The sequence below is a fragment of the Bacillus rossius genome, chromosome 3 (genome assembly GCF_032445375.1).
Source record: "Bacillus rossius redtenbacheri isolate Brsri chromosome 3, Brsri_v3, whole genome shotgun sequence".
Lineage (NCBI taxonomy): Eukaryota > Metazoa > Arthropoda > Insecta > Phasmatodea > Bacillidae > Bacillus > Bacillus rossius.
In genome coordinates, this window is record NC_086332.1 from 43,735,831 (window position 1) to 43,759,178 (window position 23,348).

Genomic DNA, 23,348 nt, shown 5'->3' on the forward strand with positions numbered 1-23,348 from the left:
GATTGCCAAAAAAAAAAAAAGGGGTAGAAACGATGTCCTTCTGATTTTACGATATCAAAATCAAAAACATTTCCTGATAACATTACCTACAGTAGTGCCTAGTTAATAATGTAAGGAATTGCATTAATCCTATATTTTATTAAAATAATAGTATTTACTAGAGAACACATGAGAAAAACGTTTTGATTGTCCACTCCGTGGCCTGTCCCGTGTATAATCTTTCAAAGTGTATTGAATTTTATTTAAAATATGTGAAGCTATAGAGTAACTTTCTTATTTTTATTGATAATACTGAATATCAGATGTTATCAAATGAAAATTTCAATACTTCCATTTTATAACAATGGTAACAAAAATAAAATCAATTGTCCCCCAGTATATATTCGTAACACCATTGACCGAGCTACCAAGTAATTTGTCCGCCACCAGATAGCAGCACTGATGCCCTAAAGCAGCTGGACGTTCAAATGGAAGCCATATTACTGTTTTAGTATGGTTTGTTGGATATGCTGTTGTGATTTAGCTAACTATTACACTTTATGTTTGTGACTTTGACCCTATGTTATATGGTCATTCCACTCCGTGGACATCAATAAAAATGTAAGTGAAGTCAATTTTTTTAAACAGTTCCTTCCAGAATTCAATATTTATTTGCATATTAAACTTAAAATAGTTACAGGTTTTCTAACCTCAAAATTCAGAGCATATGATGTTAAAATCTAAAAGTTTGTCCACTACATGGAACTCTCAAACCACGGAGTGGACTGCCATGTCAACGGAGTGGAACATTTGTGATTTTATGAAAAAACTTTATTTTATTTATTAATTTTTACTCTAAAATTAGTGTTGCAGGTAGATAAATAACCCATCCAGGTGGAGAAAAGTACACAATGGAAATGAAAGCACAGTTAGTTTAGCACAAATGTACACACTCAAAATTCAATCCAAACTTAACTAAAAACGGGCAAAAAAGAATGTAAAAGTAAAAATCAAGGAAAAATTTCTTCGGTAGAACGGAGGCAGGAAATGAAAAAAATATCCATCAGAAAAGCCATAGAGAAACAAAGAAATGATTCAATCAAATATGAAGAAGAGAAAGCAAAAGAAAGGAAGCGTTATCACAAGAGAAAGCAGTTGATTAAAAAATTTCCTGGCAGACAACAAAGAGCATTGAGAAAGAAATGGTGGCTTCAAAAAGAAAAAGACAAAGAGAGTATTTGAAGAAAAGCAAAGAAATTTAAGGAAATTTGAGAGATAGCACCCTTCCAGATTCACCTGTATGTCCGCTGAACGTATTGCCCTCTACTAGTAGAATAGTGTGTGGCAAAAAAAAAGCTAATCGGAATAGAGAAAAACTTAAGAACAATAAAAAGCAGCTTGAAGGAGAAAACAAGAGACTGATGCAAATACTTGAAAAATACAAGAAAAGACTTAAAAGATTTAGACACACATCAAAAAATGTAGCTGATGATACACCAAGAAAACGAGTTACAAAATTACTTGCTGATGGAAAAACTACAAAAGATGAAATAACTCGGAGAATCCTTTTTGGGGAAGTAGTGAAAGAACAAATACTAGATAGTTTCAAGAAACTTGGAACAGTGTCTAAGAAAAAAACAGTTCTGAGTGTTCTAACAGGAAAGATTGTCAAAAAGTATAGGTATCTTGAGTCAGTAAGGTCAATAACCTCAAATAAATTGAATAGAAGTCCAAATGTTAAGTGTTATGGCTCGACACTTAAAAGTAGAGGAATCACTATCCGTAAGACAGAACACCCAGTCCAATTATTTTTGGAAACTAATCTTGCAAGTAGACTATGCTCTGGCAAAAAAGAAACAATAAAAAGAAAGAAAATAAAAAAACAGAAACGATACCTGAATTATACTTTAAAGCACCAAGTTACATTGTTCAGGAAAGAAAATACAAGGTTTAGAAATATCAGTTTCAGGACATTTTGTAGGTACAAACCTTTTTGGATACTGTACCCAAAAGTTTCTGACAGGGAAACCTGTCTCTGTAAAATGCATGAAAACATGATTCTACTTACTGGCAAAGCACATACAGAGAGCCTTATCTTGGAGAATTCTCGCGACAATCTTCTTAAAAATTTTTGTTGTGATTCCAGCAAAAGGAAATGTCTTGAAAGAACCTGCTGTGTGTGCTCTATGAGAACAGTTAACCTTGCAACATCATTCACTGATGACGAAACAAGTTATCAGAAATGGGTAACAAAGAAAATCCCAGCATTGGTTAAAGGAAAAGAAAGACTTGTGCAAAAAAACAATTAAGTGTAATATAGTTACAACAAAAAAAAATATTTGAACTTGTGAATGATAGGATCCCCATATACATGCAGCATACTTCAAATATTTATCACCAATATAGACAGATCAAAAGTGTGAAAGAAAATCTTCTTCCTGGAGACGTGCTGTTTCATATGGATTTCAGTGAGATCTTTGAGTGTAAATACTTCAGAGCACCTCAAGCATCACACTTTGGAGCCTCAAAACTCATGTTTCTATCCATACTGGTATGTTATATAGCTATGGGAAGGAACCTCAGTGCATTGGAACCTTTTCTGATTGTAACAGACATGATCCAGCTGCAGTTGTAGCTCATCTCAAACCTATCATACAACTTGTGAGAAAAAATGTAGAATCTGTGAACTGTTGTCATTTTTTAACCGATGGAGCTACTGGCCAATACAAAAATAAAAAAAAAATTAAATTTCATTGGATATTTGCACAAGGAACTTGATGCAAAGGTAATCAATGGCATTTTTTGTAGAGTGGTCATGGAAAAGGTGCTCCTGATGGAGTAGAAGCATCTCTGAAAAGAACTGCTGATGACCTAGTAGCGAAGGGAGCTGATGTTACCGACTGTCAGACAATTGTTCCACTTCTGAAGAAAAGGTGCCCTAGAATAGAAACAATTACCGAGCAGTCTATAATGGAAATGGATAAGGAAGTGCCTGAAGACCTACCCACATTTAAAGGTACCACACAGATTCACCAATTAACTCTTAACAGGTTATGTATTGCAAGCTAGACGTCTCACATATTTACAGTGTGATCCTGGAACTTCCTGCAAGCATTTTCATCTTGGAAAGATTCAAATTGCTGGGACAAAAAGGAAATGTATCCTTTGAAACATTGAGTTTTTTACAGTTTAAATTATCGGGAAGGCAAACTAAATAAGTTGGTATCCTGCATGGTTGTGCATGCTACTAACATACTACACCCCTTAAACGGGCACTGTGGTGCAACCAGTTTCTCACATGTTCGGGGGTGCGAGGGGTTCCCGGTTTAAATCCGGGCATGGGTATGGATGTTTTGTTGTCCTTTCATGTCATTTCACCTTCATCGGCTCTCAAGACCTTTAGGTTAAAGGGCAAATAAAGACTTTTCCACTCCACTCACCCCACCCTTAGACTACATTTATGTTCCCTTAATTAATTTATAGTAGTGATTAAAAATAAATGTCTGTCCGTGTCTGACATCTACACAGACAGTGAAGGAGAAAAGAGTTCACATCATGATGGCGAGACAAGAAACCCTAACGAGCCTCAAACCAAATGATTTTGTCATTATACAGTGTGCGGGGGAAAAAACTTTGAAGCACTTTGTTGCATTTGTCGAGGGAAAAAGTGTAGATTACAAAGACTACCAAGTGATTTTTCTTAAGAAAACTGGACTGACAAAATTTTGTATTCCAGAGGACAGAAACATTTATGATGTTGAGGCTTCTGACATATGTAACATTTTAGCCCAACCAGTTTCCTTCCGAAGAAACCAATACCAATTTGATTTTGATTTCTCTGCATACAATATGTAATTTGCTCAGTTTAGGCAGTATTTTGTTTCCATTGATTTTATCTAGGTATAATGTATTCATTTACTGAGATTCACATTGTTATCAAAATGTGTCCACTCCGTAACCTGTGTGGTCCACTCCGTGGACACAGCGATTTTAAAAATTCAAAATATCTAATAAAATACAATTAAACAATCTCTGTTTCATTGTGATATCAAAAGAAGGGGTAGAGCTGAATGTTAAGAAATATTTTTTTTTTTAACAACTCGGTACAATTTGTTAAATGTGTTGTCAAACCTTACCTTTTTTTTGGCAATCACCCCTAAAAAATTGAAACACATCCTAACATTTCAAGTATTTGATTTTCATTTTCTTTTTCTCAGCATTACTATTAGTAATGGCTAGTTCTGTCAATTTAAAACTATAGCTATCTTGCATTCATTGTTCTGTCACAAATATTTTCAATGAATATTTACTGGTGTAATTATAATGGGTGTGAAAAGTCGCACATGTGATAATAATCACTGCAAACACACGGGATACCCAATCTTTTTCTGTCATTATCACAGCCTTGATCTGAATGGTGACTGTTAATCAAAGTTTCTCTGTATGAACATGCATTTATACAATATACCATGAAAAGGCCAATGGTGTAGTAATCAAGAAACTTACTCAGTTTTGATTCATCTATGCCATGGCACAAATCATGTGAGTGACTGATTCTCGCACCAAACTGTACAATAGTAGAGAGGGGAGGCAGACCGTTATAAATACATGGAAATGTTAAAGTAGAAAGACCTGTGGTGGAGTGAACACACACAGGGGGTGCTGACTGCTTGGAAAGTCCTGGAGAGAGCAGACAGAAAGGTGAAGTCAGAAGAGTTCACATTGGTCAGGCCAAGGCTATGGCTGCAGCATTGAACCCGTAACTGGTGACAGATCGTGAGTTGGAGAAGGGGCAGCACAGGGCAGCAAGATGGGTAATGGGTAGAGATAAGATTTTAAGGTTTTATTTTCAGACCAATTTCGTTTTTGAAAATGTATATTTTGGTTTTATTTTTTTATGAAATCTGTTTATTAAAAAGGGATAGCATATTACTGAACAAATATAACACTTAAAAGTTTCATGATCCCAAAATGGTGTCATTTTGAATGATACATGATGACCTTGTACAATATAATGATTTGTAATAAGCACGTCCAACTATTTGGAACAAATAAAATAAATCTGTTAAATATTTTTGTATTAAAAATGTACTAATGTTGTGATGTAAAAATGAGTAACTAATAACAGTTGCAAAAATTAAAAAAGAAGTAAAATTTTTACAATTATTTTTTGTTTATATTTTACAAACTTCATGCTAAATAAATTATGTTCATTGAATTTAATATTTAAAAGATTACGTATTTGTCATTAGAGTTAAGTTTTAATTGAAAATGCTGATAGTTTCATGATTTTAGTTGCATTACTGTGTCTTGTGGTGTATTAACTTTATTTCAATGTTATATGGTATACTGGCGTGCTTTTTGGTGTTTTTAGGTTTTATTACAATTCACCATATAATATTGTTACGATTTACCGCGGGTTCGTAAAGGATAGCCCAATTAAAGATTTTATTACAGTACACAGTTTTCTTTATTGCCACTACTTATGTCAGTTACAAAAATTTTCTAAAATGGCAAATAATTAATTACACTTAAAGAAAGGTCTATTCCCCAATCACTCGTTCCACACACCTCGCTGGGCCGCACCTCTGGCACAACTCTCACCGCAGCACCCCTCGTGGGTCTCCGCCGCGGGACTCCGTCGCCACACTCCGCCTCCGCACTTCCCCTTTGCCGGTGATCCGCTCGACTCCTCACTCGCAACTTTGCTCGGGACTCCACCGCGCCCGTGACTATCGCCCGGAAACTCCGCCGCGGGAAAACTCCCGACTCCACTGAACTCACTCACTCACTCCCTGCCCTGGAACCTTCGTCCAAGGACTTCGCCACTCTGCCGCACCCGCGGCACTATCGCCCGGAAACTCCGCCGCGGGAGAGCTCCCGACTCCACACTCTGAACTGACTCTACCCCTGACGTCCTCGGGCATATATATAGGCCCCGGCGCAATTCCAGAACTCATGAGAGTGGCCGGGGCCTGTCGCGTCACTCCGAGCCGTCCCGACAGAAGAAATCTCTCGAAAACACGTGTCGGCGGCTCGCGCAACTCCCAGCTGGCAGATTTCGGATGTCAAACTAACAGTGCCGTGCGGTGGGAGCGGAGTGCTGGAGGGAGATAAAGCGGCGACCCAGGTGCGCACGACACATCTCATGTTACAGCAGCCGCCAGCCAGCTCTTCACCTGCTCATGTCGTGACCTTGCTCACATTCGTAACAATATTGTCTATAGTAATAGGTATGTGGTGACAAGAGGGGATGGGAAGAGCTGCAGGGAATGAGGTGGACAGAAAGGCAGGTGAGGCTGTTCAAAGTGATCAAGGAGTGAGAGGAGATGAATCAAGAAGAAAAAAAGGCTGCAGAGGAATATTCATAGGGTAGGAGAGACCAGAGTGGAACAAGATATCTAAAGGAAGTTGGGAGAAAATAAGGGCTGAAAAACAGAGTGAATAATCTGCACAGTTGAAGCAGAAGCTATGTGGAATAGAAAATTTAATAATTTTTTAACTGGCATGAGCAGAAAGATTAAGGAAATCAAATCAAGTGCTCTCCCATCTCACTAATTTAAGTGTTGGAGAGGATTATGAAGAGATTAGAAAGGAAACTAGTAGCAAATAAGATGAATGCATGACATGTAACTTGCTTACAATTCAATAGCACGGGAAGAAAAGGAAGGTGAAGCGCAGTGTTCCAAAACACAGGTCTGTAAAATGCATGGAGATAAAACTAGGGAAGTTCAACAGATAAAGAACTTCACCTAAAGGCAAAGTGTGACTATGTGAAAGAAAGCAACTCACCTAACACAGGCTTGTTCCCTTCCTGCAGCACAGCCTGTGCAATGCCCATTGCAACATTCCAAAGGATTATGTGGCCGGTGGTGTCTGAAGATGCGAGCGTCAAGACTACTGGTTCGGCAACTGGTTGTACTTGCTCATTGTTCCCCCACAACACCTGGATCAGCACAGTGCTACCAGTAACTGGCACGAGCGAAACCTGTGCTCAGTGTTCATTCTTGTATCACACATTTTAAGAAATAATAATACATACTCAATATGAATTTTATGTAAGCTTAAATAATTTTTTTTGTGCATTTACATAACATTTACAGGGCTTATGTTTATTATATGGCACAACTAATCAGCTCGCCATAAGCTTGTACCAAGAAAAAATAAATAAAAAGCTCATTAATACAGCACATTAGGAACCAAGGCCACGCCGTATTAGCGTTTTTGTTGGATTGTTGAACATCAATTACGATGAAAATGAGAATACAAAAAAATATGTAGTAAAAATATAGTAGTAGATGGGACACGCAATGTTTCTTTACTATAAAATAATATAAGGTAGAATAAAATCATTTATAAAACACTAGTTAAAACTGTACTATCACACGTCAGTAACTTTAGGTTACATTTAAGCATTTTTTCACCGTAACTCTTTGCTATGCCGTTCTCGTTTCAGCACCCCATGGCAACCTTGCCTAGCGTTCGGCCTAAGTGTTTTGGTGTGTCCATGCAGGGAGAGAGATAGAGAAAAGAGATCTTGCAAAAGACTATGTGCCATTACAGTGTGCAGTACACACCAGAGAAAAACCAAATACTACTGCAATCACATAGCTGTCTCTCACTTTTATTAATTTTCACTATGTAAGATTGTAACATTTCTTATCTAGACACTTTGAATTTCAATCATCTGTGCTAGTGCAATGTGTTCAAATTTACCAGTTTTGATGATAAAATGATTGTGCAAAATATGACTATACAATGGATGATTACATTACTACATTTTTCCTGTTTTGCACATAACAAAATTATCAAACTAAAAATTGTTGTAGTGGTTTAATTTACAAAACATTATAAATTTTTCTTTACTTCAATCAAGAGGTATCGATATACAACAAAAACATTAATCAGCAAAAACAAAATGTAAATATGGTGTATAAATAAACGTGTATTGTGTCTTTTGTACAACCAGAAGTCACATCCATCAAAAGGTAAAAATAACTTAAGCCGTCAACACACAGCGATAAGTATAAAAAAAAGCATCTAAAATTGTACAATTTTTTTGCATAGTTTCAAATACTTCCAGAGAAAATAACCCCCAGATACCCATTTTAATAATTGCCTAGAGGCCTGTACGACTGAGAGTACCCAAATTTATAAAATATCATTTTATGCCTCTGTTAAGGTACTTTTTTTTTACCTTCAGTTCTTCATACCTATGGACAGTAAATTTAGTCAAGGTTAGTCATGGTTAGTCAACAACAGACCATGTTTGTTATTTTTGAAATGAGATAAATTTACCTCTATCCACCAACAAAATGGAAAGTAATTAAAAAAAGTAACAGGATCCAAGCTTTGCAAAATGCTACAAAATGTTCTTCCCCAACTTACATGGTTAACCATAGATTTGTGTTTGTCCAGGCACTGTACTGGCTGAATGTTTTTGGTGTCGATCACAACAACAGTATAGTTGGATCCATAAGCCAGAAGACCATGGTGTCCCCTGAAATCAAACACAAAGACTGCTTTACTAACTTATTTCACACAACAACTAACAACACATCATTTGCAATACTTAAATTTTTGCTTGACTACTGAGTTACTGTTCAAATTATGAGATAACTTTCTGCTGATAAAATGGCGCAAATATAACAAGCTGGACTCGCATTCCATAGAAATTGGGTTCAAACTCTGGCTAAGTATCCATATTTTGGTTTTCTATGATTTCCTGAAATAACTCCATGCACATGCACAGATAGTTACATACTGACATGGCCCTAAAAATTACAAATAAATAACTTAATACACTTAAAGACCCGGGAGTTACTTTTTGATTTCAAATTGTTCTGTAAAGATAAGTTATTAATGAGTTAGGGAACGAGGCAGCCAGCAAAACACCCGATAGAGAAATGGGGGAATACATAGTCAGCTATAAACAGTTTAAAAGGATACTGGAGGCACGATTCGAACAGGGACGACTCCCAGTTACACAACGATAACATAATATGGACCAGCGTGACACAACAAACATTCAAAACAGCTAAGGATGAGGAATTAGCAGGTCAGCAGAACCGAGAGGGAGTAGGGATAGTGATGTAGGAAGCAAGGATGGACGGAAAGAAAAGGGAGCGAGAAAACCGGCAGCCAATCAGCAACGAGCAGGCTTTGAAAATCTGCACAAGGAAAAAGCACACATTTTTGTAAACAAACAAAACTCGGTCAAGTGTTGGCTTCATAAGCCAGAGTAATTTGTCAGTCAGCATGTGGGAAGCCACTCGACACAGCACCCAGGAGCAACAACGACCAGTGAGTGACCAGATGCATAACGATTCTGCGAAAAGTTAAAATACTGGCCCTAGGCCAATGTAGCACTTAGAAACAAGAGAGGGACATGCAATACTGAGTTGAGAAGTGCTGTGTAACTAGCCACTGACTCTGACAGACTGAACTGAGAGTATTACTCATAGCCGTTTCTAGTAGAGATGGCTATGCAGTAGTACGAGAGCAAGACACACACTCAAACATGTAGTTATCCCCACTACTCCGGCCGCTGCCTGCCCCTCTGCCCATCACTATCCTATCGGCACATTACGCCACAGTGGATGAGTAATACTCTCAGTTCAGTCAGAGTCAGTGGCCTTTTTCAAAATTGCATAGTCTTATAAGTTGTTTGCTTTGAATAAAGTATTTAAGAGACATTTTTGATTTGTCGAAATGGCAAATAAAAAACATAAATCTTATTCAGAAAACTGTGTTTTTAATAATGAGTGAAGTGGAAATTTTTTTTTACAGCTTTTGTGTTTATATAAAAAATCATTTTTTCTATATATATCTCCTTAAGTAAATTTTGTTGGCCTGCCTAGGTAGTTTTTTTCCTCTGGCTCTCCTACAAATGTTTGCCTATCACTGCTATAGACCACGGCAGATTCATCCCCCAAACTCCTTGAACTGAGTTGTTGAGTTCACCCATCTCTAATGATCTTGCTGTTGACAAGAAATTAAGTTCAAATTTTTAAATAAATAAATAAAAAGAGTCTAACATCTATTTTTTCAGTGTGTTAACCACCTTGAGTCTAAATTAAAAGGAAGGTCATTTCTAAATTACTCTGGAATGCAAGCATATTTCTTGCCAGTTAATTTCACATTCAAAAGATACTGAAGTAATTTACTGATGAAATGTAAAAATTCTTAAATGATTATTAAAAAATGGGTAAATATGTAGTTGAGCAATATGTGTTAAAAAAAATTTTGAAAATTCCGAAAATACTTTTATTCTATGCTCTTTAACTTCCTCGTCATTAAACCCGGCGGAGATAAGAAATTCCATATACTTTAGGAGATATCGCCGTTCTTATTTTGCAATACAAGACCTGTGCAATCATTCGACCGAAGCAATTTTTTATTTTGCAGTGTGTTCGTGAATGCCTAATTAATTAAAATGGTAGATTAGGTCAGGTCAGTTACATTATAAATACATACTTTAAAAACTAAGTGGACATTAAAAATAATATGAATTAATTTTAATTGTTGTTTAGTTTTAAAGTATTTATAATGTAACTGACCTGACATAACAAACCGGGACAAAGGATGATGAACAGTAGGAACTCACGTATTTTTTTTACTCATTATTTGCGCAACAATATCCAAATAACAAATAAAACATTAAAATTTGAAACGTTAAAAAATCATACTCATAAACAAGATATACAATGGTGAACACCGCAAGAAAAAAAAATTCATACTCATAAACAAAAAACAATGGTGAAAGCCACATGAATGCACAGGTATTGTAATGAAAATTAAAAAATTCGATATCTCCTAAAGTATTAGGAATTTCTTATCTCCGCCGGGTTTAATGAAAAGAGGAAGTTAAAGAGCATAGAATAAAGGTATTTTTTGGAATTTAAAATTTTTTTTTAAAAAATATCGCCCAACTACATATTTATCAAAAAATGGATGCCTGTACTCATGTCTGCATGTATGAAGTTATACTTGCTTGTCATATTAAAAAATTAACTTTAATTTTGCATGCAAATAATTAATAGAAATAATATAATAAAATACTGGAGTGATGTTATACATACAGTTAGTACATTATAAATTTAAACAAATTAAAAAATTTGTATACCTATACAGGATTCAATATTAATATAAACATTTGTATAAATTAATTATTTCATTTATTATTTTTAATTATTTATTAAATAATAATAATAATTTAAAATGCAAATATTAAAACCTACAGGAACACAACCACAAAACAATCATATGAAAATGGCCAGGAGACTACTAAACCTTCCACAGACAGGCACTCCCTCCATGTGCAATGTTACATTCCAGGTTGGCCTGGCTAAGCAACCCAGAATAGTAACAAGACCACTTTCATCACTGGAAAGTTTATGATGTTTTTATGTCATGATTTTGAAGTTATGCTTTTAAGTTTGTCTTGTTGGCAACATTGAGAATGAATTTTTCCTTTAAGATAAAAGTTGGTATTTGGTTGCATTTACAATAAAAAAGGTTTTTAAAGCAGTTTTTTGTATTATTATTACTTCTCAAAAAACAACAGCAGATCACAACTTACATAACAGATTCAGATGATCTTTCACATATTCACTGTAGCTTGTCACACGATTATCAAAAAAATTTAAGTCCCTCAATCTTTTAAGTATTGTAAGATATCCAGCAGATATGAACCGGGATGGTGACAACAGTCACCATGAGCCAATGCCGATGCCTGGGGTCAAATTTCAAGTTAGAAGGCCAAAAACCTAATTTTAAAAAAAGTTAAAATTCGGCCTGGTACCCACCACTAGGCGTGACACTAGCTATTCACAAAATCGCACTTCATTTTTGTGAGCTGCAGACGACGCGACTGAATGCGGCAACAATGGAGTAAAAAGAATTTTTGCATCACGTAGTTGCCTTTCGTTACAAAGGTGAAAACAAAGGGGAGGCAACCCCATGTTTCAACTGACCAATCACAATACAGAATCAGAATCATGTCCATATAGGGAATAATACTGTAAAAACATTGTTCTCTGAAAGACTGGAAAGACACATCACATCACCTCAAGGTTCATTCTGATTGGCTGGCGAAGTAGCACCCTGCGAAAGTTCTAGTCCAGTGCTGCCCAGCCGTGCGCCTACGCGCTGGGTTTTCCCAACAACGCACAAACTTGAGGCATGAAAAAAAAAACTTGCTAGTGACAGAGTGTTGCGCCCGTGTCACGCTTGTATCTTCCTTTCTTTTTAAACCTTCTTGAATGTTATCGCCTCACTAACCAGAATAAGCTTTATAATTGCAAAAACATAATTAATAGACATATTAATTTTAATTGACCAAACAAATTAAGAGTGAAAAAATAATAATATAAAACACTACATTCAGCTTTATGTAAAACCTAACCGAAATTAATAATAATTAATATTCAAACACAAACAAAATATCTTAAATGCCTATGCACAATAGAAGAAACATGAGCACGAATTAATTATGAAACATTAAGAAAACATTAGCAACATAAAATCTTCTCAGTTAATTGTTAACAGTAGCAGGGAGCAGGAATTGTGCTATGTTACAACATGTAACTACCCAGATTACAGCCTTCTCCATGCAATCCAGTAATAATAATTTGTTAGAAATTTTTTGTCATATTTCAGGTTAGATATAAAGTTTTTCCTTTTAGAAGTTATTGTGAACGTAATTCACTGGGTTTATTGATTTTTTTTTTTTTTTTAAATGCATGAGTTTATTTTTGAAGTAATATTTTTTGTGGCTTTTTTGTGTGGGAAGGCATGCTGACGTAATTCTCCTTCGTTATTTCCACGACAGAGGCTTTGTTTCACAAGCTAGGCATTTGATTTACTGTCACGGGAGTGTGTGTGAGAGAGAGAGAGAGAGAGAAAATTGCTGCACCGTGGGAACAGAAGTAAGAATTTCGTGGAAGTTTCTGTTGCCATGCGCCATGATTGGCTGAAAATTACGTCAGGGAGCCCAAGACACTGCCCGCACAAAGGGAAGGAAGGCTGTAAAGATAGTCATTGTCCAAGCAGCGTGCCAAGCGATCATTGTTCGAAGACCAGGCCAAGCAGGTCGTGGTCGGGCAATGGCTCGCATAACATAAAAGTACAACTTTGCGGATACGGCCAGACAAGGCCTAATAACCTTTTCTTTCCGGACATTTTGATTAATAAGAACTTTTTTTTGACTGTAGTCGTAGGCAAAGCCCACAGCGAGGCGACAAAGGGTTTTGTCCAGCCGTCGCTGCCCGGAACTTATCCGGGCAATATAATGTAATTCGTAATAACCGTCTACGTGTTTTTCTCCTTTCTGGCTGTAGTTTAATTTTTTTTTGTGTTCTGTTGTGCTGAATATATTGTGATTTTTACATAAATTAAAAAAAAAAAAAAAACAGGTAATACATCAAACATTGCGTATAAATTACTTTGTGACCTGCTACCAACCAGTATGTACACTCATCACTTATTTTCGAGCTAGCCAGAGGTGGTGAGTGGTAACAAACAATGCAAGCTTACAGGCAACCTGACATCATTATACATATGGGAACAAAACCTCACTAATATAAATCACTTGAAAATAAACTTGAAAAATATACATACATAGTTTCTATCACTAATATTCACAATAAATATGTGGTTTTAATTATATGGACCAGTATTTAATATCAATCACCAAGTCTAAGATTTCATAGCACACACATATTTTTTTATAGGTATGTAGCCTTATTTTCCTTCAGTGAAAATTTCATTGCATGGTGCGGGCGCATCGTAAAAATTCACTCTTATCATTTTTTCATAACACACCTTAAGAAGTATAAATTCAAAAATATGTGAGAGTACACTGCATGCAGAATAAGACAGAGCCTTGTTGGAATAGAAGACTTAATGAGGGAGTAGAACTAGGCAAAACAATAACACATATAAGACAACAGAACGATTTTGTACTACTAAACTGGAGAAGAATTTAGTCTTGTGTGATCAAGAGAGAAGTAATGCAATGTGAGCAGCTGAGTGCTGTGCTCCATTAGAGATTATATTCAGCAATCTCTTCTATTCTATGTAAAGCGAAAGAAAAAAATACCACTCACAAATGCAAGAAAGATTACATTTTGCAGGTAATTGAAACCAAACTGAAAATGAAGGCTCCATTCCAAAAGAAAATGCAAATGAGAAAAATTCCTTTGGTAGATTTCAAAGTTAGTATTTCTTGTTGAAACATTCTAGATATTTCTGGTACCTAAATTATAGAAACTCTATGTACGATTTACCCTAGACTAAATATCTATATGTAGCTAAAATATTAGTAATTTTCTATTCAATCCATTCAAAATTTTTGTAGAACTTAAATAATGTCTTGATAAGAATGGCATGGCCATTAGCTTAACATTGGCATGGTGCATGTAGGTAAGTTCTGTTCTGTAATGTTGTGTTGCTATATTCGAAGCATGTTTTCAGCCACTGTCACATATTTAGCACTAAGAAAAATAATCACAGCGCGTAATTCACAATCAGCGGGATTCTCAATCGGCGGAGGCATTTTAAGTACTCCCAAACAAACGTAAACATGGTACAATGTTTCCACAATGGCGTCAGTGGCTTGCCAAGAAATGTAGGTACACAGCCTGCATGTGCATATAATCCCGACCGCAGCACTGTAGCAGCTTATGTAAAAATTGTACTTACTAAAAAAAATGCCTCGAATATGAAATATCCATGCCAAATAAGCACATCAGAACCTGCCTGGGATCAAACCCAAATTTACTTGGCGGGAGGTGAGTGATTTCATAATTAGACCACTGTCACACCTGAAAATGAGAAGAGCCTGTTAACACTATGATGACACAGGAAGTATATTTATTATACCAGTCAATTGCATTCTGGTTCTGCAGGTTGGCTGGCCCAGTGATGGTCCTGGCTGCGACACGAGGAATGTGGAAGATGTGCTGCTTCTGCTGGTCTTCTTCCTCCACCGACGGGACACGGTCCAGCGCGGAGTCTTTCTGGCCGTGTTCCTCGTCGACCTCGCCCATTTCTGCCTCCACTTCAGGGTACACTGGAGACAAAACCCACGGTGGTGCCAACAACCTCAAGTCATGAGCCATAATGCATGACTGCAATTACAAACAAAATTTACACTACACACAGAAGCCCTTTATGTAGTTCTCATGAATAGTTATTTTTTGATACCGGTATTTGCTTTCGATCCCTATATCTCTTAAGCCCAGCTAATAATTATTTTTTTCTCCTGTGAGATTGGTTTCAGAGACATCCTTGTATGTTTGGGTGATAGGGACCAAAAATTAACCGTATCACCCAAATTTGGAGCTGTATAGGGTATGAAGGTAGAAATTCCAGCACAACCCAGGTTTTTTGGGCATCGTTTAACCAAAGGATTCCAGTCTTATAAGTTCCTTTTATCATTGAGATATTATCCTAGGTAAGCTTATTGTTATCCATTCATAGAAAGTGCCTGTAGAACTTCAGCTGCCTACACATGCCAGAGTTGGCCGTTTCCAACTATCGCTACAATTTAGAGTTTGCTTTTAGTGAATGTGTTCCAACTGGGAGTATTCTGAGACCCAATATTTTCATGAGGATATGTCTTTTAGCATTTTTCAAGGAGATTCATGGTATCTTTCCTGTCTCTGCTGCATACAGGATCTGACTAGTTTATGTATATTTCCATTCTTCTAAATGCACTTCTTGATGTATCAGTGACATGACAGTTGGTAAGCTGCATTGAATTTTATACGTGTTTCTATGGTGGACTATCACTGCCATTGGGGTGGACCTATTCATACTGGAAGCAATAAAATTTCCCAGTTGCTCCATGGATAAATATCAAAGGGGTTTTTACAGGGTGCACATTCTCGAAGTGCTTGGTCTTGTCATACGATGTCTGCAGTCCTGTATTCACGACTGTCTTGGTAGGGCTTGTAGAGCAATGGCAACATCCTCACAATTGTTTGCCAGGTTCACAATCTATGAAAGTCATGTTTCTGATATCTATCTTTTGAGTCCCAGCTTCCAATGCAATGAATTTCTAGATATCTCATTTTATTTTCCCAGGTTTGGCTAACTGTTGAGTATCAGCTTCACAAAATAGATGTGAGGCCATTCATTGCCTTTTCACACCATGGATGTGGTATTCATGAGGGTCTGTTCAATGATGGTGCATGAGTTGTGATTCAGTCTTTGTTCTCATATTTCTGAGAAGAGCTTCTGGCAGTCTATTGCATCATACCACAGCAATATTTGTGCTCCTTGCCCATAGATCAAAGTGACTCTCTTCTCTGTTCTACAGAATCATTGAGAGCACTTTGTAGACTACCAGCAAAAGCGATATTGCCTGTTAGTTGTTCACATCACTTTGGTCACATTTCTTGTGCAATGAGTATATAAGAGCTGTTCTCCAGCCATATAGTATCCTGCTGGTATCCTGGCAGTCGACCACAATCTTGTGTAGGGCCTCTATTGTTCACACTTATGCCAGTATTCAGAGCTTCTGCCATGATGCCATCTTCTCCCGGCAACTTATAGTTTTTGAGATGTTTTATGGCAGTATGATTTGCTATTGAGCTGGTGGATCAAATAGAAAGTGGTTCTTCAATGAGTAGCCGTTCCTTGGCCTCTATGTAGTTGAGCAATAGATCAAAGAAGTTTGCCCGAAAATTCACATTCCTGCTGTTAGAACTTTCATAGTGTTCTCGAAATACAAGTACTGTGGATTATACCTGTAGAGTTCCTCGTTGAAGGCCTGGTAGAAGCTTCTGGTGTTGTAAAATATGAATTCTTCATCCAATTTTTTTAAAGTTTTGATATATCGTAAGATATCTTCACATGCCTGAAGATCATACTTGACTGTCTTTGAAATGTTATTGAATCCTCAAAGTCTTCCCGTTGCTTATTGAGTTCAAATTCATCCAGGCTGTGATACACTCATCAAATCTATGGTTGCAATCAGTGTTCCACCCATCTGAGGCATCACTTCATTCAAGATTGTTAGAGGTAATTTATAGTTTCACATCATATAACAGTTTTCAAAAGATCTGAGTCACTCATTTCTCTTGGCAAGATGTCAGTTGTATAAATTCTCTATCAGTACCTTCATGCTTTACCCCACTGGGAATTGAAGTCACCTACCAAGAGCTTGATGTGACGATCTGGGATCTTGTGATCTCAACTTCCAGCATCCACAAGATTGGGGTTTACTTAAGTTACATCTTAGGTAAACGTTCCGTATCATGTAACGAAGTTTATCTCTTGATCCAAATGGCATGGTCTGTATATCTTGTTCCATGATGCTTGCTGTTTTAATTAAGTCATTGAAATAACAATACAAAATATATTTCCTTTTTTATTCAACAAGGTCGTAATTATTTGTTATATTACAAGTTTACTTTTTATGAGCAGAATCTTTCGATGTACTAAATTAAGTCAGCAAGCATCATGTACCAAAGAAAATTTACAGGATCATGCCATCGCAGGATCAAGGAAATGAAAAATATAAGCATTAAAAATTTCTCACAATTGCAATAGTCATTATTTAAACAAATTTCATTATTGCAACACCACCTACATTGACTAACGTTCTCCAAAAAAAATTTAATAACAGGTCAAAATGTATGTCAGCAATTGTGTGAATACATTAAGTATTGTAATGTAAGCTGTAAACTATTATTATTTCACAAACCAGTAAGAATTAACAAACCTTTCTTTCAGGTTAAATACAGGAACGTCTAAACTATATGTACAACATATATTTCCTATTTTTAGCAGGTAAACAATGAATGATATAAAAATTTAATTTTTTCACAAACTAGTAGGAATTACGAAACCATACCTTCGGAGTAAATTTAGGGACGTGTGTAGTGTGTGAAAACCATGTTTTCAGATTTTTTTTCCGTTCATGATGTCTGATAATTACCAAATAGTTTACTCAGAGAGTATATTGAAAAGAAAGACCAGAGTAGGAGATACAGAAGTTGTGGAGGTGAACAGGTGGGTAGGGACCTTATGAGAGTAATATACAATATATATTTCACTTGCAATTGGGCATCCGCCCGGTGGCAAGGAGTTCCCACCCCCCAACCACCCTCACTCCTCCCCCCTCTGAAGCCTCATTCGCAGGTCCTTCCCTCCTCCCACATCCAATGTCCTCCCCTCAAGATCGTTCCACTCTCGCCCCGTCCTCACAAGGAATACCTGCCTTCCTCTCTCTGTCCGTCTCCATTCCCTCTGAATCTTCCACTCGTGATCCCCCCTTCCCCGATACAGCCCTCTGTTCAACGTAGCTCCCAGCTTTCCCCAGCCCCCCCCCCCCCCCCCCCCAAATTACTTTATGCATTCTCACTAGCCTTTCTACTTTCCTCCTTTTTTGCAGTGTGTTCCACCCCAGCTCCTTCATCATCACCGATGGTCTGTGTGTTTCCCCCATCCTGCCTTCGCCTTCCCTTCCACATATCTGTCACCCATCTCGCTGCCTTGTGCTGCACCCTCTCCAACTCCTCAATCTCTTTCTCCACATAGGGATCCCACACCGCCGCGGCATATTCCAATACTGGCCTTACCAATGTCGTGTACACCTTTTCCTTAACTTTCCTACCTGTCCCTTTCAGTGTCCTGGTAAGCAGCCCCAACCCCCTCCTGCCCTTCTTCACCACCTTCTTGACCTGCTTTCCCCACCCCAAGTCGCTCTGCAGGATCACTCCCGGGTACTTATAATCCTCAGCTTCCTGGATCACCTGTCCCTTCCAGTAGTACACTTTTCCCTAGACCCTTCGCTTCCTCGTGAACCTCACCACCTTTGTCTTCCCTACGTTTATCCCCGTTTCATTTTCTCTTGACCAGCACTCCAGTTTCTCCAAATCCTCTGCCAGGTGTGCCCCTTCCCCCACAGTTTCATAGAGCACACAATCGTCCGCAAACAACCGTAGCCTACTTTTCAACCCCTCCCCTACATCATTCATCATGATCAGGAAGAGCAGGAGTCTCATGACACTTCCCTGTGGTACCCCTGACGTAACATTTCCCTCTTCTGACCATTCCTTACCCACTCTCACTCGCTGGATCCTGTCCCTCAAGAAGTCTCCTGTCCAATTTACCACCCTCCTGTCCTCTATCAACCCCTCCACCTTTTCCATCACCCTCCTGTGCGGCACCCTGTCAAAAGCCTTCTCAAAATCTATAAAAATAGCGTCTACCTGCTTTCCCTCATCCACTGCCTCCACCAAGTCCTCCAGCAGCCCCGCCATCTGCGTTTCACAGGAGTAACCCCTCCGGAAGCCGTGCTGCCTCTCATCCATCCAGTCCCTTTCCTCCACTCTTTCTACTATGTATCTCACTACCAGCCTGTCCATCACCTTGCCTACGCTTGACTTCAAGCTGACCGGCCTATAGTTTGCAGGGTGCGCCTTATTTCCACTCCCTTTATAGATGGGCAACACCACAGCCTCTTTCCACTGCCTTGGCAGCTGTCCCTCCTCCAATGACTGCGCATACAGTACTTGCAGATATAGGGGGGAAAGTTAAATCTGAACCGTCTCTCTTATCGCTGAGCGCATAGGCTGCCTTCCCCTTTACCACCCCTTAGTGCAACGACAGTGTCTGGAGGGGAAGACGTGGCGACCCCTTCAAATCAAGGCGATGGAGTGTCAGCCCGTCTTACACGAACGTGACACAAGGGTTATAACACATGAACTGCATGATGTAATCACAACTGGAAAATACAAATCGTTAACCCATGTCCAAATCATTCAAACACATACATATTTACAAAAATAAATCAAGTTAACAGAACATCAGCATGCTTCCAGTCACACTATTTGTTTGCAGTCATAAAAAACCTCTCTGTGAAAAAAACTATATTATCATAAACAAAAATTCTGCATGTGTTAAAATTACTTTTTCTTTGAAGGCTTGGTTATCAAATTATCATTTGGTATAGGTTCTGTAAAAATAGCATTTTCTTAAAGGTAAAATACAGAACATTTGCGTTTTGTCACTACTTTTTCCGTCACTAATGTTCGACGCAAAAACGCGTGTTGATTATACGGTAAATATGTAGTTGAGCGGTATTTGCGAAGAAAATTGTTAAAAATCCGAAAATACCTTTATTAGATGCTCTTCAACTTCCTCTTTTCATTAAAAGCGGCGGAGGTAAGAAATTCCAAATACTTTAGGAGATATCGCCGTTCTTATTTTGCATACAAGACCTGTGTTTATCATTCGGCCGACACCATTTTTTTATTTTGCCGTGTGTTTGTGAATGCCTAATTAATGAAAATGGTCGATTAGGTCAGGTCAGTTACCTTATAAATACTTTGAAACTAATCGTACATTAGAAATAATATGAAATTATTTCAATGGTTCTTTAGTTTTAAAGTATTTATAATGTAACTGACCTGACCTAACAAACCGGGACAAAGTATGAACAGAAACAACTCACGTAAAATTTTTTTGTTACTTATTACTTGCTCAACAATATAAAATTAGAAACGTTAAAAACTCGCCTAAGTTGAAGGCGGTAATTAAACACCGTTTTAAACAATAAATGAACTAAAAAATCACTTATTGGTTCATTTGAATTCTGGCCTATCACGAACAATCACATGACATCATTATCCAATAAAAAAATAGATACTCGTAAACAAGAAACAATGCGGAATGCCACATGAATGCACTGGTATAATTGTGATGAAATTTAAAAAAAAAGATATCTCCTAAAGTATTTGGAATTTCTTACCTCCGCCGCCTTTTAATGAAAAGAGGAAGTTGAAGAGTGTCTAATAAAGGTATTTTCGGATTTTTAACATTTTTTTTCGCAGATACCGCTCAACTACATATTTACCGGTGCCTGTTTCCTACCCCATCTGACCCAACCGCCTTCCTCACATTCAGTCTCCTCAACTCCCTTAATACATCATCCGTCTGTATTTCCAACCCTCTCTCTCCCCCTGACTTCTCCCCTTGTGCTGCACACCATACTCCTCCGTTTACAAAAACCGATAAGTATTGCTCCTGCAACAAATGAGCTTTTTCCAGGTCACCCACACTCTCTTGCTCTTCTCACCCCTTTAATACCGGTAGTCCCTTCTCCCCCTTTACTCTCCTAACATATCGGTACAGATCCGCCCAGTTTCTCCGCCCCCATTTCTCCATCAACCTTTCCATGTACGCATCCCTTGCTTCCCTAGTTTTCTTTCCCAGTTCCTTCGCCAGCTCCTTCATTTCTGCATTCAGCCCCTTCCCACCTCGCTTCTTGGCTCTTGCGTGGAGCCTCCTGCACTTTCTCTTTAACACCTTTACCTCCAGTCCATAGTAGGGCGGGTCGCCGGGTACAATGGACTTACAGGAAGGGTATTATAAGAGTAAGGGGGCGATGAGATAAAGGCGTTAAGTTTAAAGGAGTGTGAGAAAGCAGGTTGAAGAAGACATAATAAAATAGCTGATCTAACCTAGACCAATCATGGGAAGATTAGCAGCATGCCTTTCTAATATGATTCACTTATGAGCAGAAACCTGTAAAGTACCAATTTAAGCTAAGATAAATCTACAATTCTACAATTTAAGCAACTTCAAACCGTCCACTAATTTCTGTTTACATTATTTAGCAGCCTAGTATCACAATTACCTAGTGCTTAATAGTGAATACAGATGTGGAATTTTATCAACATTTAAAAATTTAAGACAAAATTACAACAAAAATATCACGATACAGTATACACACAGGGGGAAGCCTACGTTTCACAAAGGGTTGAGGACCAACCCGAACATGCCCGAAGACTTCACCTTCGGCCAACTTCGTGACTTTGTTTTTATTTTCATAACAGCACGGCCATGTTGGTGGATATAAAAAACACTTATTAATAATAATTGTGAGGTTAAGTGTTTAATTCATAGAAAGAAAGTGCATATTTAGTAATAATCTTAAGATTATTATTCACTGTTATATTACAAGTATTCGTTATGTTCAGGATCTTTCAACGCACTAAATTAAAACAGCAAGCATCATGTACCTCGGGATCAAGTGAAAAACTTGGATATGCGATACTGAACTTTAACTAACTTTCAGATTTTCGTGTAAATTAAGAGATATGTATCATCATTTAGTTCATATTTTCTCTCTACAGGTTTTAAAGTTTAGCCTAGGTTGACGTAATTTTATCGTATAACGTGTCCAAATTGATCCCTTGGTTTTGTGGTACAAGATGCTTGCTGTTTTAATTTGTTACGTCGAAAGAGTATGGACATAACAAATACTAGAACATCACAAGACAAACAAATTATCTCAGGTGTTCTGAAATAATTTCTTTTGTAACTGTTTTACATTCACATATAAATTGTAATAACACAAGTTAGTATGCCCATGTTCTTTCATTGTACCAAATCAAAACATCAAGCAAAATGTACCACAGGAACAATGTATACAAGATCATGCCTTCTGGATCAAGGGATGAATTTGAATATTTTATACGGAACTTTTACCAATTTCACTTTCGGGACAAGTATGTATCACAATATAAACATTTTACATTAACATGGCACATTTATGTCATTACCATATCTGCATTATTATGTGACTAGCATGATTATATGGGGGTTTTAGTTGGGGAGTATTCTAATGCTTGTTTTACACAAAATATGTTTGTGTATTAAACTAGCTTTCTGGTAACGTATTTTATGCTATGGCCATGCTTATTCTAGATTTAGAACATACCTACTACAGTATATATTTTACCTGTGGTATCATATTCTATACTTAAGAACAAGCCCTACCTGTACTAGTATAATAGAACACCATACTGAAGATATATTACATTTCATTATTATTTCTCAAGATATATATCTGATGTAACAGAAGCATATGAATGTCCTCCGTCCAAAAGTTTTTTTTCCAGTGTTTGTACTTTAAGAACGTACAGGTATGTGTGAATGCACAGGTATTATAATGTAAGCTTTAAACTTTGATTACTTGCTAACCTGTAGAAATTTAAAGTCTGTTTTCAGGATTAATTCAGGGCTATGACTAGTGTCAAAAAAAGTTTTTGTCTAATTTTTTTTTTAGTTTGTGGAAAAGTCACAACGTAAGATTATTACCCACCTCTCTCCTAACAGCAAATAAAATGCACAGAGTAATTATATTGTTTTGCGGCTTTTAAATGAATAAAGAAAAAAATTCTGAAAAACTTTTTTTCACATCCTGAAATGTATCGAAATATTTCCCAAGAGAATGTTGAGGTACTTTAAGTTGTTTATCGTTTTTAAAACTGCGCAAGATTTTATTAAGTTTGTTTTAATCAACAAAAGTAAGAAGAGTAAAAATTATAACTTTTTTTTTTTTTTACTTC

The 23,348-nt window shown here is 37.3% G+C and overlaps 1 protein-coding gene across 1 annotated transcript in view; it reads right to left on the reverse strand.

The window, feature by feature from the left end:
- Positions 1–21,907, reverse strand: part of LOC134530598 (WD repeat-containing protein 11-like) — an 87,943-nt gene extending 66,036 nt beyond the window's left edge. Inside the window, exons 1-4 of the mRNA XM_063365573.1 lie at positions 21,456–21,907; positions 14,863–15,052; positions 8,368–8,479; positions 6,772–6,925 (exon numbers count right to left, since the gene is read on the reverse strand). Coding sequence (XP_063221643.1) covers positions 6,772–6,925; positions 8,368–8,479; positions 14,863–15,052; positions 21,456–21,468 — 469 coding nt within the window. The 5' untranslated portion in view covers positions 21,469–21,907. The remainder of the gene's footprint in view (positions 1–6,771; positions 6,926–8,367; positions 8,480–14,862; positions 15,053–21,455) is intronic.
- Positions 21,908–23,348: the final 1,441 nt, after the last annotated feature.